The following is a 12,473-nucleotide window of genomic DNA, read 5'->3' as shown; positions in this document are numbered from 1 at the left end:
GTACTCGTCCATTACTTATCAGTTATCAGTCTGAGTCTGTTCTTACTCTTCAAACAATCAGCTGTTTACTTAAATTTAGTCATTATTATAACTCAAATTCTTACATATTCAAACAGGGGCGGATACAGGATTTAAGTGAGGGAGGGGGGGGGGGCAAAATTCATAATTAGAAACAAAAAATCGCGCTGCAGGCGAACATTTTTTTTGACTTAAAAGACTCAAAAAGAGTCAAAATTAATGTCAAAAGACAAAAAAACTAGATTTTTAACTTTTCGCACATTATAGTTTATTCAGACAGATATTTTCCTGTTTTGCACTAGGGTTTCTTTCCTTTAAGCATGCTATTGAGAAGCTATTCTGTATCCGCCCCTGTATTCAAGGCTGCAAATTAGCAGTGACTGCCCTGTAAATGTACATGTACTTTACGTACAGTTATTTTTCAGACGGTGTATGCAACTTATTGCAGTACTTTCAATTATACATATATATATATCATTCAAAGACTGTTAAGCTGTGTTCAGAGTTTCTTTCTGGTCTGTCGCATATTTCTCTAAAAAATGATAGAGGTAATTATTCCAGAAATGTTACAAAATTACAGAAAATCAATGTTGTTAAGTAGAACTTTTGGGTCCGTCCTAGTGAACGATTTTTGGCCCCCCTCCTATCAATTTTGTACATGACAAATTAAAATTAGTATTTATTTATGATTGTTTAAGGTTAGGTTAGTTTAAGACACTTTCTGGGCCGAGCACTGCGGCTAGGGGGCCGAGCGCTGCGGGCCTAGGGTTGTTAATCGTTTTTGTAAACGATCGTTTTTTGTTTCGTTTTTAAAAACGATCGTTTCGTTTACAGAAAAACTCGTTTTGAACTTTTAGAAAACGAATAGCGATCGTCTTTGAAAACGATCGTTTTAATTAAAACGATTTGCGATCGTTTTTTATACGATTGTTTTTAAAAAAACGATCGTTTTTGAAAAAACGATCGTTTTTGAAATTTTTTTTATTGACAATTATGTTAACGATCGTTAACGAAGGGTCGTCGTTAACGATCGTTAACGAAACTACGAACTTTATCAAAACGGTTGTTTTTTGAAAAAAAAATACATGCAACTTTATTGAATGTCGTCTTACATGATGTTTAACAGTTGTGGGGGAGTTAAAACTCCTTGATATTTTCTTAAAAACTACTCAATGATAAGTACAGATGCCCTCCAGGTCGGTTTCCTCTCTTCGTTAACGAAGGTCCGTCGTTAACGATCGTTAACAAAACGACGAATTTTATAAAAACGATCGTTTTTAAAAACGAGCGTTTTGTAAAACGATCGTTTTAAAAACGACTATTTTTAAATAAACGAACTTTTTAAAAAACGATCGTTTTTAAAAACGATCGTTTCGTTTTCGATTTTTCGTCGTCGTTATCATAACGAAACGATCGTTTTTCTGAAAAATGAAAACGTTAACATCCCTAGCTGCGGCCTCGGGTTAGGTTAGTTAAGACACTTTCTGGGCCGAGCGCTGCGGCTAGGACAGGCTAAAGGGCCGAGCGCTGCGGCCACATAGTCACATTATATCCATGTCTAACATAAAATATCCATTTACAAAATTGATAGGGGGGGGGGGTCCAAAAATAGTTCACTAAGAATATACCGAACTTTAAACAAATTTTAAAGTTGCTATTTTATTATTACGTCTCTTGATTCCAATTTATAAAATGATAAAAATTTAATGTTAAAAAATTTCGTAATTAAAATCGAAAATAATTTTAAGTATGATTTTACAAAGTTTGTACTATAAGAGAAGATACGATTTTAGTGAATTTGGTCTGGGCTGACTTTGAATTTGTTATATTTTATAACTTGATCTTTGACTTATGATGTAACACATAAAAGTTCTATTTTTCAGTCTCTTCTTGTGAACCTATGATGAAAGTTCTGAAATTTAGAATATGTAATGAATTGAATTTATTTTTTAGCTGAAGTAGTAAACGTTATCATATCTGAATGTATTAACTTATAAAAGAACAGTTCAGACAATGTTTATTTTCTTTATCTTACAACATTTAAAATATTATCACAGGGAATTTTAACTTTTTCATTGTAGCAAAACAAAATTATTTATGTTTTCTCGTCAAGAAAATACATTTTTATTTAAATATGAAACTAGAAACTTTAGAAGACTACAGATGTTCATATATGTAAATCTTAAGCGTAGACAATTAGGATTAAGAAAGCGCTAGTTAGCTGCAGATGCTGAGATGTAGATTGTAGAATAGATAAATAATTTTATCAAACACAAATTTTCCTTCAGATAAAATTGGATCCTGTTAATTTGTTCAATTTGACTGAATCCCCATGGAAACCACTAATCCAGGGGGGCGGGCTGAGCCACTATAACCCCACCATCCCTCTTTTCCAGGGGGGGGGGCTGAGCCACTATAGCCCTACCACCCATCTTATCGGTCTATCCATAGGATCCATCGTCATTCTGGTTCAGAGGACACTGGATCCTGTTAATTTGTTCAATTTGACTGAATCCCCATGGAAACCACTAATCCAGGGGGGGGGGCTGAGCCACTATAACCCCACCACCCCTCTTTTCCAGGGGGACGGGCTGAGCCACTATAACCCCACCATCCCTCTTTTCCAGGGGGGCGGGCTGAGCCACTATAGCCCTACCACCCATCTTATCGGTCTATCCATAGGATCCATCGTCATTCTGGTTCAGAGGACACTTTTTCCTAAATTAATTTATTTAAATTTTTCTTCAAATATTTGAGACATTCATGTTAAAATCTAAGAAAACTCGTTAAAAATTTTCTGACAAGAAAAAGATGTAAAAATGATAAGAGAATATCAAATTTGAATTATTTACCTGGTGTGTCCAGTTTGTTTACAAAGTCCACAAGCCCTGGGTTTCCTAGTCCCATCTGCTGGACCAGGGACCTTTCTCTTCATGGACCCAGAGAATAGATCATCTACAGGTCCGGCTCCACGACCTCGACCTTTAAGTGATCATTAATAAAAAACTGATTTTCTTTGGCCCTAAGCTTGTTTTAAAATTAAGTGTTGATGGTTTGGACCCTCAGAGAGATTTGAGTAGATTGGCATAACTGTGTTCATAATTAAAAAATTCGGTATCTTGTCTTTTTTTCAAATACATAAACAATCCCTTTAATATTTAGTCACTTAAAAGATGTGATTGAAGATGTACTATCTATTACGATCCGATGATTCTATAATGAAAGAAAGCATGAAAACAATACAACAATTATATAAGGGACAGTGTTTGAAAATATACATATTTTCTTTTCAAGCACCAAAACAAGATTAAGTGAGATTTCTTGATTAGTGATCTTGTATGTTTTGAGAGGATAGATTAGATAAATCACAAATATTGACAAAATCCATTCATCAATTGCAAAATTCCTCCTATTCAAATAAAAAATTCGCTAAAATAAATTTTTACCCAGTATCTTAGCTATTTTTAACTTTTTCCCCCTGAATTGTAAAACAATAAATGTCTTTTTTTGTGCAAAAATGTCAGACAGGGTGGACAAACTTGCCAGTTGATGTCCAAATTTAGATTTTTACCTCTCCCAGAACTTAGAAAATCATTTTAAAAAAATGTATACCCCTGTAACTTAATGAGGGATACAGTAAATTAAGATATTTACCTCTTCCTCCTCCTTGACCGCGCCCTCCTCCACCAGATCCACCTCCCCATCCACTACTAGCTCCTGCACCTCCGCCTCCCCGTCCACTACTAGCTCCTGCACCTCCGCCTCCCCATCCGCTACTACCACCAGCACCTCCTCCATTATCTATTTCATCTGCCCATATAAATGTTCCACACTGGGACCCCTGCTGTTTACTGCACACTAAGAAGTCTCTGTCCTGAATTAAAAAAAGGATACATTGTCAACTAATACCTTCCCCCTTGATTTATAAAGAAAAGTGGAAACCATTTATCTTGAATTAATATAAATTTCACAAAAACATCTGAACTAATCATTTGTAGTATCTTAAAGAAATTTTACCTTGTTCGGCCCATCTTTCCTTACAGTCCTTCTGACACATGGGATACCACATTCACATTGGGAATCTCCACTTTCACCACCACCTCCTCCTCCTCCTCCTCCTCCTCCTCCTCCTCTACTGGCTGATCCACCTCTACCACCCCCTCTCCTTGTTGCTCCTCCTCCATACCCTCCTCCACCTCCTGACCCCCCTTGCGCCTGAAAATTTTTAAGTTGATCCAATAAGTGAAAATTCTATCAATTCACCCAAAACATTATGAGTTTATTCAAATTTATTCTTGATTGCAAGTATCATTAAAAAACAAGTTAAAACTCAATATTTTCAAAATTTCTAATTAATTTTGGAATTTTGTGTAAAATTTTGGTTTGATGGCCGACTCAGGCTTTTAGCCTCAACTGAGTGACTTGAGTTATTTAGAAAAATAATCAAATTTGAAGACCAATACGTTTTTAGTTATGTCCAAGAAAAAAAACGAAGATTCAAAATTTCTTTATTTTTCTTAAAATGAATTTTCTTAAAGAATTTTCCAGTCCCATGCCTTATGATTAAAAAAACAGCACTATGTAAATAGTTTGGCACATGTTGTCATAAATGAGTTACCTGCGAACCCCCTTGCTCCACTTCATCTGTCCATTGGAAGAACCTGCACTGTTCATCTCTCCCCTTGGAACAACAAAGAAAATCTCTGCCTTTGTTGGGACCATCCTTCTGTACAGTTCGTTGGATGGAAGGCTGACCGCAATCACAGTTGATCACATCTTAAGATAAATGTAGGGGTTGGTTCTTTATTTCCTCCTGAGACGGGGGGGGGGGGGGGGAGTGATTAAAAATCAAGAATTAATTCTTCCTTATAGTCAGGGAGAAATTGTAGCTTTATTCGGCATCTAACCAAAAGAAATCAAAAAGCAAATATTTTGTACCTAAGTTAGCTGAAGCAGTAAAACTAGATGCAATCGCTTCATCTGCCCAGCTGAAGAAATTACAATTACCAGACTCACACTTATAGAATTCTCTTCCTTGGTTTGGACCTTCCTTACGGACTGTTAGGACAATGGCAGGGGCTCCACACTGACAAGTCACTTGATCTTGGGAAGTTTCCTGAGATGGCCCAGAGGATTGAAATTGGTTAAAGCTTCCTCCACTTTGATATCCACTATCATTGTTCCTTGTTAGATCCTTTCCTCTTCCTCTTCCTCTTGTTCCTTAAATAAAAAAGGTTGACAAATTATGTTCTTTTTTATTGAAATGCATTGGTGATGACTCTTCTTTAATACAAATATTATTGAATCAAAATATTCTTACCTGCTCCTCTCTCTCTTGGAGCTCCTCGAGGAGGTCTTACTGGGCCTGATCCAGTAGCTCCTCTTCCTCTTAATCCTGCACCTCCACCTGTATCATTGGTTGAAGATCCTCTACCTCTGCCTCCTCCCTGACCTTGACCACCACCACCTTGACCTCTGCCACCTCCAAAACCTCCATCTCCTCCTCCTGGTCCTCCTCCACCTCCTGCCCGTGGAGGACCCTGGTCAAAATGCTGATTGCCTCCTCTTCCTTGACCTCTCCCTGTAGGATTTGCAATTGCAGGTTGAATTCTTCCCCCATTAAGCTTCTGAATATCCATCATGTTGAGAAGATCAGTATCACATCCACCAAGGCAAGCAACAAATTCATCTGGATAGAAAGGTCTCAAGGTTCCACGTTTAATACTTAAGCTTAGAGTGGCTGGGTTTCCAGGGCATACATCACATTTAGCATCAACTTTTGCTTCAAGAACAGAATCGGGCAACCATATTGCCTGCTTGCAGGCAGGGTAGCCTTGACATGAGATCATCCAACCCCCAGACTGCTTACGTTTTAAGACTAGAAAAGATCCACAGTTAGAACAGGGTACAACAGGGTCAGGAAGGTCTAGACCAGGAAGTCCTTCATCTAGGGGTATATCCTGTGCAGGCTGTTCTTCTAGGAAGTAATGGGTGGCAGCATCTAAGTTTACAGCATTCTCCATGGATATCATAAAGATTTCCTTGTAGCGTGCTATTTGATCTTCTAACACTTCCTCTTTTGTCTTAACACCGTCACAGATAAGTTTTAAGTCTGACTCAAGACCAGCTCTCATGAAGGGTTTAGACATGCCAATTCCCATAGAATCATACCCCTCAACTAAGGCCATTCCAAGCTTCCCTGGAACTAGCTTGTCTCTGTTCTCAACAAACACATACTCCCTTGCCTTAATTGTCTCAATATGCTCTGCATGAGTAGCATCAGTGCCAATCCCATTCTCATCCATTAATGCGATCAAGTCAGCTTCAGTAAGAAGCTTTGGAGGCTCAGTAGATCCAGAAACTATGTCGATTGATGTTGGTTCAAACTCTCTTACAAGTCAAAAATAATAATATTATTCTAATTTTACATGATCAAAACTGCAGATAATAAAGTAATCTATTGTTATATTAATTTTTGAATTGCTCCTTTTTTCTAAGAGATAAACATTTATAGCTCTGATTTTTATATTTATCTACCTTATTTCTTCGTAATCTAAAATCTCTTTGTCTGACCATTTCTCATAAATATAAACCTAAATAAATCAGAAAGTTGAAGGTACATATTGAAGTGAAATTTCAACAAAAAACACCACTTAAAATACTCTAAATTATTAATGATACCAAATAAGTCCAGCTTTAGTCCAAAAAGGGATTAATAGCATGTTGCAAAACCACAGAAATAAATTAAGATGGATCACTTTATGTCCACTTGTCGGGGAAATTATAAATAATTAACCAATAAATAAATAATGAGAGTTTTCATCCAAATATCAAAAGGAATTGTACACAACGCTAGTCAATTATTTAAATTTTAACCTCCAGGTAATTTCTCTGGCAGACTGTTAGCCCATGTCCAACGAACTTTTCACCGTTAATGTCTATTTGGACTGTTGTCTCCTTACCAACAGCATCTCTAGAAAACAAGAGTTTTACAATAACAGTTTCTGCACTAAATAAAAATTAAAGTTACTGTTTCGCAAATTGTACAGAGGCCAAATTTAAAGAATTTGAGTCGCGGCTTAAATTTAAGCCGCAGCTCAAATATGGTTGGTTCCACTTAAAATTTTATTAAATTTTTCAAGATTTAAGCCAGTGCTCAATTGAAAGCGGTTTTTGGGGGATTTGAGACGTGGCTTAAATTCATTAAATTCGGACACAGTTCATATTAAACATAATTGAAGGAATGTTTTAAGTAATGTTCATTATATTCATTTGAGTTTATGGAAACTGTTACTGCAGCCGTGGACAAGGGGGACTCTATTGATATTTTATACTTAGATTTCCAGAAAGCTTTTGATAAAGTACCCAGAGAAAAACTTTTGACACTGTTAGAAGCCCATGGTTTCACGGATAACCTGCTTAAATGGATAAGAAGCTGGTATACTGACCGGAAACAGAGGGTTGTATTGAATGGTGCATGTTCAAACTGGGCAGTAGTGAAATCAGGTGTTCCCCAAGGAAGCATATTAGGTCCGCTGGGCTTTGTCATTTACATAAACCCACTGGAAGATAATATAGAAACACTAACAATTTTATCTAAATTTGCTGATGACTCAAAAGGGGCTAAAATTATCAGATCTCCTACAGATAATTCACTTATGCAGACTGCAATTGACAAACTTAGTGAGTGGGCTGATAAATGGTCAATGAAGTTTAACGTCAGCAAATGCACGATAATGCATTTAGGCAAAAACAATCCAAAGCATCAGTATACTATGAATAATATCCCTATGATCAGTTCTACAGAGGAGAAAGATGTTGGAGTACTGGTGACTGATAATCTAAAACCATCTAAACACTGTGCCCAGGTTGCTCAGAAGGCCAAGCAAGTCTTAGGTCAAATGACAAGAGCCTTCCATTTCAGAGACTGTTTCACCTTTATCAGACTCTATAAACAATATGTTCGCTGTCATCTCGAGTTTGCATCCTGTGTCTGGAATCCATGGACAAAAGCAGATTGTGATATTTTAGAAAGAGTTCAAATGAGAGCAGTCTACTTTGTGTCTGGATTAAAGGGATCAACATATGAAGAAAAACTCAAGGAGCTGAATCTTCAAACATAACCATGCTTACATTATTAGAACTATCCGAACAAGATTTCGCCTGTTTAGTGTTTATTGGTTAGGACATTAAACTTGTGGAATGTGGATGGCCAATATAAGTCATAAATCTTAAAAGTTCTTCCCTCTTTATTATACCTAGAACAACCAGCAAGAAAATGACGAACTATAAACTCGTAAACAACTGCCTCATCTCCTAAACAAATTAATCAAGTTTAAATTTAAATATGGTTGGATGTTGCAGTTGGAACATTCTTTTTCTATCATGAACTCTATTGTGTTAAATCTTAAGTGTCGTGTATAAAAATAATGATTTTACAATCACAACGACATTTTTTCTGTTTTTATAAAAAGTTCCAAAATTGTGCAAAATTATAAGACTAATTTAGGATTTAATGAAAATATAAAATTGCCTAATATTGATAAAGTGCAATTTATGTATACTGCAGTATATATCAGGGGCGTACGAGGGGGGGGGCCGCGGCCCCCACCCCCCTCTACGCGTGCCCCCCCTGAGAGGCTGAGGGGGGGCACCCATGGGGGAGGCTATTTTAATATTACATCTGCTTGCATTTCCCTTCCTGAGGCCAGACACAGTGGCGTACCTAGGGGGGTAGTAGTCCTCTTGCCCCCCCTGAGAGTTCCAGGCGGGGTCCTGCCCCCCCTGGAAAATACAAAATTAAAAGGAAACTACGTTTAAAAAGTAACACCTGACAATGACAAAGACTAAGGATTTGTCTAAATTCACTGTTAATACAAGACAAGGAGAGAAAAGTTTTAGCCCTCTAAAGAGAATACTTCATTACACAAGATGTACTATGACGGAGAGCAGACTTAACGATCTTGCACTTAAAGCTTTACACCCAATAAGGCTGTCTGAGCTCTCTACTAAAAAAATCATTGAAATGTTTGTGCAAGCAAATCCCAGAAAATTGTAGCTTAAAAGAGTTGGTGAATATGTAGATTGAGTAAATTCTATCTAAAAATTTCAGAAGAAATTTCGTTTACTAGTGAAAATATCCTTTTTAATGATGCTGTTAGCTGTGATGGAGTTAAATGATAAATTTAAAAATTTAAAAAATTTGTTTTTCAAGCAAAGGAATAATTTTTAGACTCAATAAGGTTAGCAACCACCCAAAAATGTAGTCTTTTTGCTGTATTTTTATGGTGAACAAAACAAGTCCAGGTGGGCGGGGGGGGGCAAAACAAATTTGAAAAAAGTATCAATATTTTTTCAAATAAGGGGTTTTTAAAGGGGGGGGCCCAAAAAAATTTTTTTGCGCGCTTACGCGCGAACATTATGCCCCCCCCTAAACAAAAGCCCTCGTACGCCCCTGGTATATATTATTATTATTATTATTAAAGGACAACCCATCATTCAATGAAATAGTATATATTAAAATTGACAATGCAGAGATTTAAGAAATACTGGGGGGATTTCATAATCATGGGTTAAAAAGAACTGTGTAAGCAAAATTTCAAGTGACCTTACAGGCATATATGGTATTGCCCAATTTACAACGGTACCCTTAAACACTTTGTTTGATCAAGTATGAATTGGATATCAATGTTTATAATTTTAAAAACTGATTATTTTTCAAATGCGGGTTCGTTACAAAAGTGACTTGTGCATTTCCAATTCAGGGAAAAAACACCTTTAAACCTAAAAAAGACAATATCTTCCACATTATTAAACAAATAAAAGTTTAAGGGTACCGTTGTGAAGGAACACTTAAAATTACGCTTACAGCTATAACTTAAAGTTTGGATTTGATGTGTAAGTCACAAGCGACATTTAAGCTGGTATTAACCTTGAGCTGTAACTTTTTCGTTCTTGAGTTTTGTTCTCAGGCTCCATGGTTCACCCCATTGTTAAAAAAAGTCATTCCCTAATTATGCATTTTGAAGTATTGCACTTCTTTTATTTAATCATTGTTTTTTTTCTAGATACTTGTTGAGCCTTAAGTTAATTTTTTACTTTTTATGTTCAATATTTAAGTATTTGCCATTGATATGGTTAGTTGGATAAAAGGGGGTGGGGGATGGGGGGGCGTGGTTAATTCGCCATCTTGTATAATTATGCATGGTTATGTAAAATATCCCTGCATGGGGACTCGAGGGGTGGGGGGGGGAGGATGGAATAGTCTGGAAGGAAAGGAAATATTGATTTTCAGCTGTACCACAACTACAGCTGAAGGTATAGATACTGAACCCTAAAACCTCCAGACCTTGTGAGTAAATATTTCGGCATCTCACATCAGTGTTGTGTGTGGGATGAAGGAATGGTATGTGTGTGTGATGAGTTTAAGGATAAAAATTGTAAAATAAAGTTTAAACCACATTATAAAAAATTTAATTATTAATAACTTAACACACGTAAAATATAGCGATATACATTTTACATTTATATCTTGTAGTTTTGCAGAACGTCATGACATTTTGTGTTTAGAAAATACTCGTAACTGATAATTTTCTATTAAATTTATTTTAAATTCCACTAATTCAAGAAATGAAAATCCATATGGTTGAATGTAATTTGTTTATAAAAATAAAACCGACACTTTTTTGTTTTATTCAGATGAAAAAGCTTGAACCAAATTCTGATACTGATTAAGTTTGCCCCTGTTAAAAAAAATAATAAATTTGGGTTATAATGAAAAAATTTAAGTTTCCTTTTACAATTCAATATTTTCAAATGAAAACATAAAGGGACTGTCGACGTAATTTCAATCGACCCTCCCTCCATGTCCGATGCACAATAGCCCCCCCCCCTACACATTTGTAGGCAAACCTAAAGACATTCTTGTTTTTCTATCATAAACTTGATAATTTTGAATTGTGGCTTCTCTTAAGTGGCTAGTAATTTATGCAGCAGCGAAAATACGGGAATTAACAGAATTAAACATTTTTAAAGACGAAAAAGAGGGAATATTCTCACGTTTGCTAATAAAAAGGTGCAAAGGCACCGCTGTGAATCTAGATAATTTGGGCGTTATTAAATTATGTTAACAGTCCCTTCAATTAAATTACAATCTAGGAATTGAGCCCGGAATGCCATTGTGTGGAAAAACAACAGCTGTAATCTGTGGACTTATTTCTACTTGGGGAGTTGTACAACTTGCTCTGCTCGGCCTATCTGCATACCTTCGCAGCCCTGCTCTTATTGAAGATATTAGTATTGAAGAAAGGTATGATTTGAATCTCACCACTTCAATTTTATTAAGTTTCATACCATATTCACAACGCTACACTAAAAACCGAAGGATTTTATTGTTTTTCTTTTTAAAAAAAGATAATTTCTGTCAATTTCCTTCCGTGTCTCTGCTGCATAAATTTGTAGTTTTATAGAGAAACCACAACTTTAAAATTACTAACTTTTAGATAAAAAAAATATATTCATAGTTTTTACGCAGGCAAGGTACCTGTTGTGAATACGACATGTAATTCTTACAAAGGAGCTACACCTAACTTTACATTTACAGTCCCTTTAAATATGCAGAATTGCAGGATACAAAATGCCGCAGCTCATATTTTTAAGACTAATAAACCAACTATTTCTTTTTGTTCAGAGAATCCTGGACCGAGAGTGATCTCAAGCTAGCTTTGGATACAGGAATGAGAAAATAAATAAAATATATATTGAGCTTAAGAGTACTTAAACCACGTGGGCGGTCTGGGTCTCCCATTTTGGGGAGGGGAGGGGGGGCTTTCAGATTTAATCTCTTAATTCTAATTTGTATTTCATCATCTAGTTAGCAGGGCTAAGATTTTTTTTAAAGGTTGAACATTTTGTTTTCCACTAAATTTATTTAGATTTTTAAAGTTTGTTTAATGCCTTCGGAATTAAATTTTTATGGGATTAATTTTCATCAAAAAATCAGGATATCAAAAAACAGCTTTAAACTGCTGGATTGCCTCTCTTCTATACTTCACTGCTCTTTGTGCTTCTGCCCAACAATTCTGGGCTAACCATCGTATTGGAGACGATCAATTCAAGGTATCTTAATCCCCCTTTCCATCCAAACTTTTTTTGAAAATTATTTGTTTTATTGTTGGCTTGAATTCGAATTTTAATATTTGTTTTTCGTGTACACTCCCTTTTAAATTAAAAGATAATTTTTGATTTTAAAAAATTCACAATTCTTATTTCAGGCCACTCAGTTCTAAATCTTACCATTGAGACTGTTTGAGTATTTGGTTGGGTGAATCGGCGGGTGAGCTTCATCAGTCTTCTTCCCAACACGTGGGTGAGGGCCTCCAAACTCAGTCAGGATCTTACCAGCAAATCCTAAAATAGTTTCAGTGAAACTAAACTATCAAATTTAAATTTTCAGT

At 36.0% G+C, this 12,473-nt stretch overlaps 2 protein-coding genes across 6 annotated transcripts in view; one reads left to right on the top strand and one right to left on the bottom strand.

Annotated features, from left to right (window-relative positions):
* The first annotated feature begins 377 nt into the window (after nt 1-377).
* On the top strand, nt 378-12,472 carry LOC111708385 (ribonuclease kappa). 3 transcript variants are annotated; one of them, XM_023481739.1, is made up of 5 exons: nt 378-566; nt 11,176-11,326; nt 11,708-11,751; nt 12,020-12,135; nt 12,291-12,472. In XM_023481739.1, exons 1-5 carry the CDS (start codon nt 410-412, stop codon nt 12,303-12,305), a joined length of 483 nt encoding a protein of 160 aa, XP_023337507.1. In that variant the 5' UTR covers nt 378-409; the 3' UTR covers nt 12,306-12,472. The 3 variants fall into 3 exon arrangements, with proteins under 3 accessions (XP_023337507.1, XP_023337509.1, XP_023337508.1); XM_023481741.1 differs by lacking the exon at nt 378-566 and adding an exon at nt 10,332-10,369; XM_023481740.1 differs by lacking the exon at nt 378-566 and adding an exon at nt 10,332-10,423.
* Nucleotides 2,510-12,473, bottom strand: part of LOC111708378 (DNA topoisomerase 3-alpha) — a 35,315-nt gene continuing 25,351 nt past the window's right edge. The window contains exons 16-26 of one of the 3 annotated variants that reach the window (XM_023481723.1): nt 12,313-12,426; nt 8,277-8,334; nt 6,895-6,991; nt 6,556-6,611; nt 5,339-6,417; nt 4,957-5,238; nt 4,637-4,794; nt 4,036-4,233; nt 3,673-3,892; nt 2,871-3,000; nt 2,510-2,736 (exon numbers count right to left, since the gene is read on the bottom strand). In XM_023481723.1, the coding sequence (XP_023337491.1) occupies nt 2,691-2,736; nt 2,871-3,000; nt 3,673-3,892; nt 4,036-4,233; nt 4,637-4,794; nt 4,957-5,238; nt 5,339-6,417; nt 6,556-6,611; nt 6,895-6,991; nt 8,277-8,334; nt 12,313-12,426 (2,438 nt within the window). In that variant the 3' untranslated portion in view covers nt 2,510-2,690. The remainder of the gene's footprint in view (nt 2,737-2,870; nt 3,001-3,672; nt 3,893-4,035; nt 4,234-4,636; nt 4,795-4,956; nt 5,239-5,338; nt 6,418-6,555; nt 6,612-6,894; nt 6,992-8,276; nt 8,335-12,312; nt 12,427-12,473) is intronic. The other 2 variants (XM_023481722.1, XM_023481725.1) reach the window with 2 other exon arrangements.

The sequence above is a fragment of the Eurytemora carolleeae genome, unplaced genomic scaffold, assembly GCF_000591075.1.
Source record: "Eurytemora carolleeae unplaced genomic scaffold, Eaff_2.0 scaffold20, whole genome shotgun sequence".
Lineage (NCBI taxonomy): Eukaryota > Metazoa > Arthropoda > Copepoda > Calanoida > Temoridae > Eurytemora > Eurytemora carolleeae.
Note: the sequence above shows the minus strand (reverse complement) of the source record. Positions and strands in the feature narration are given on the sequence as shown.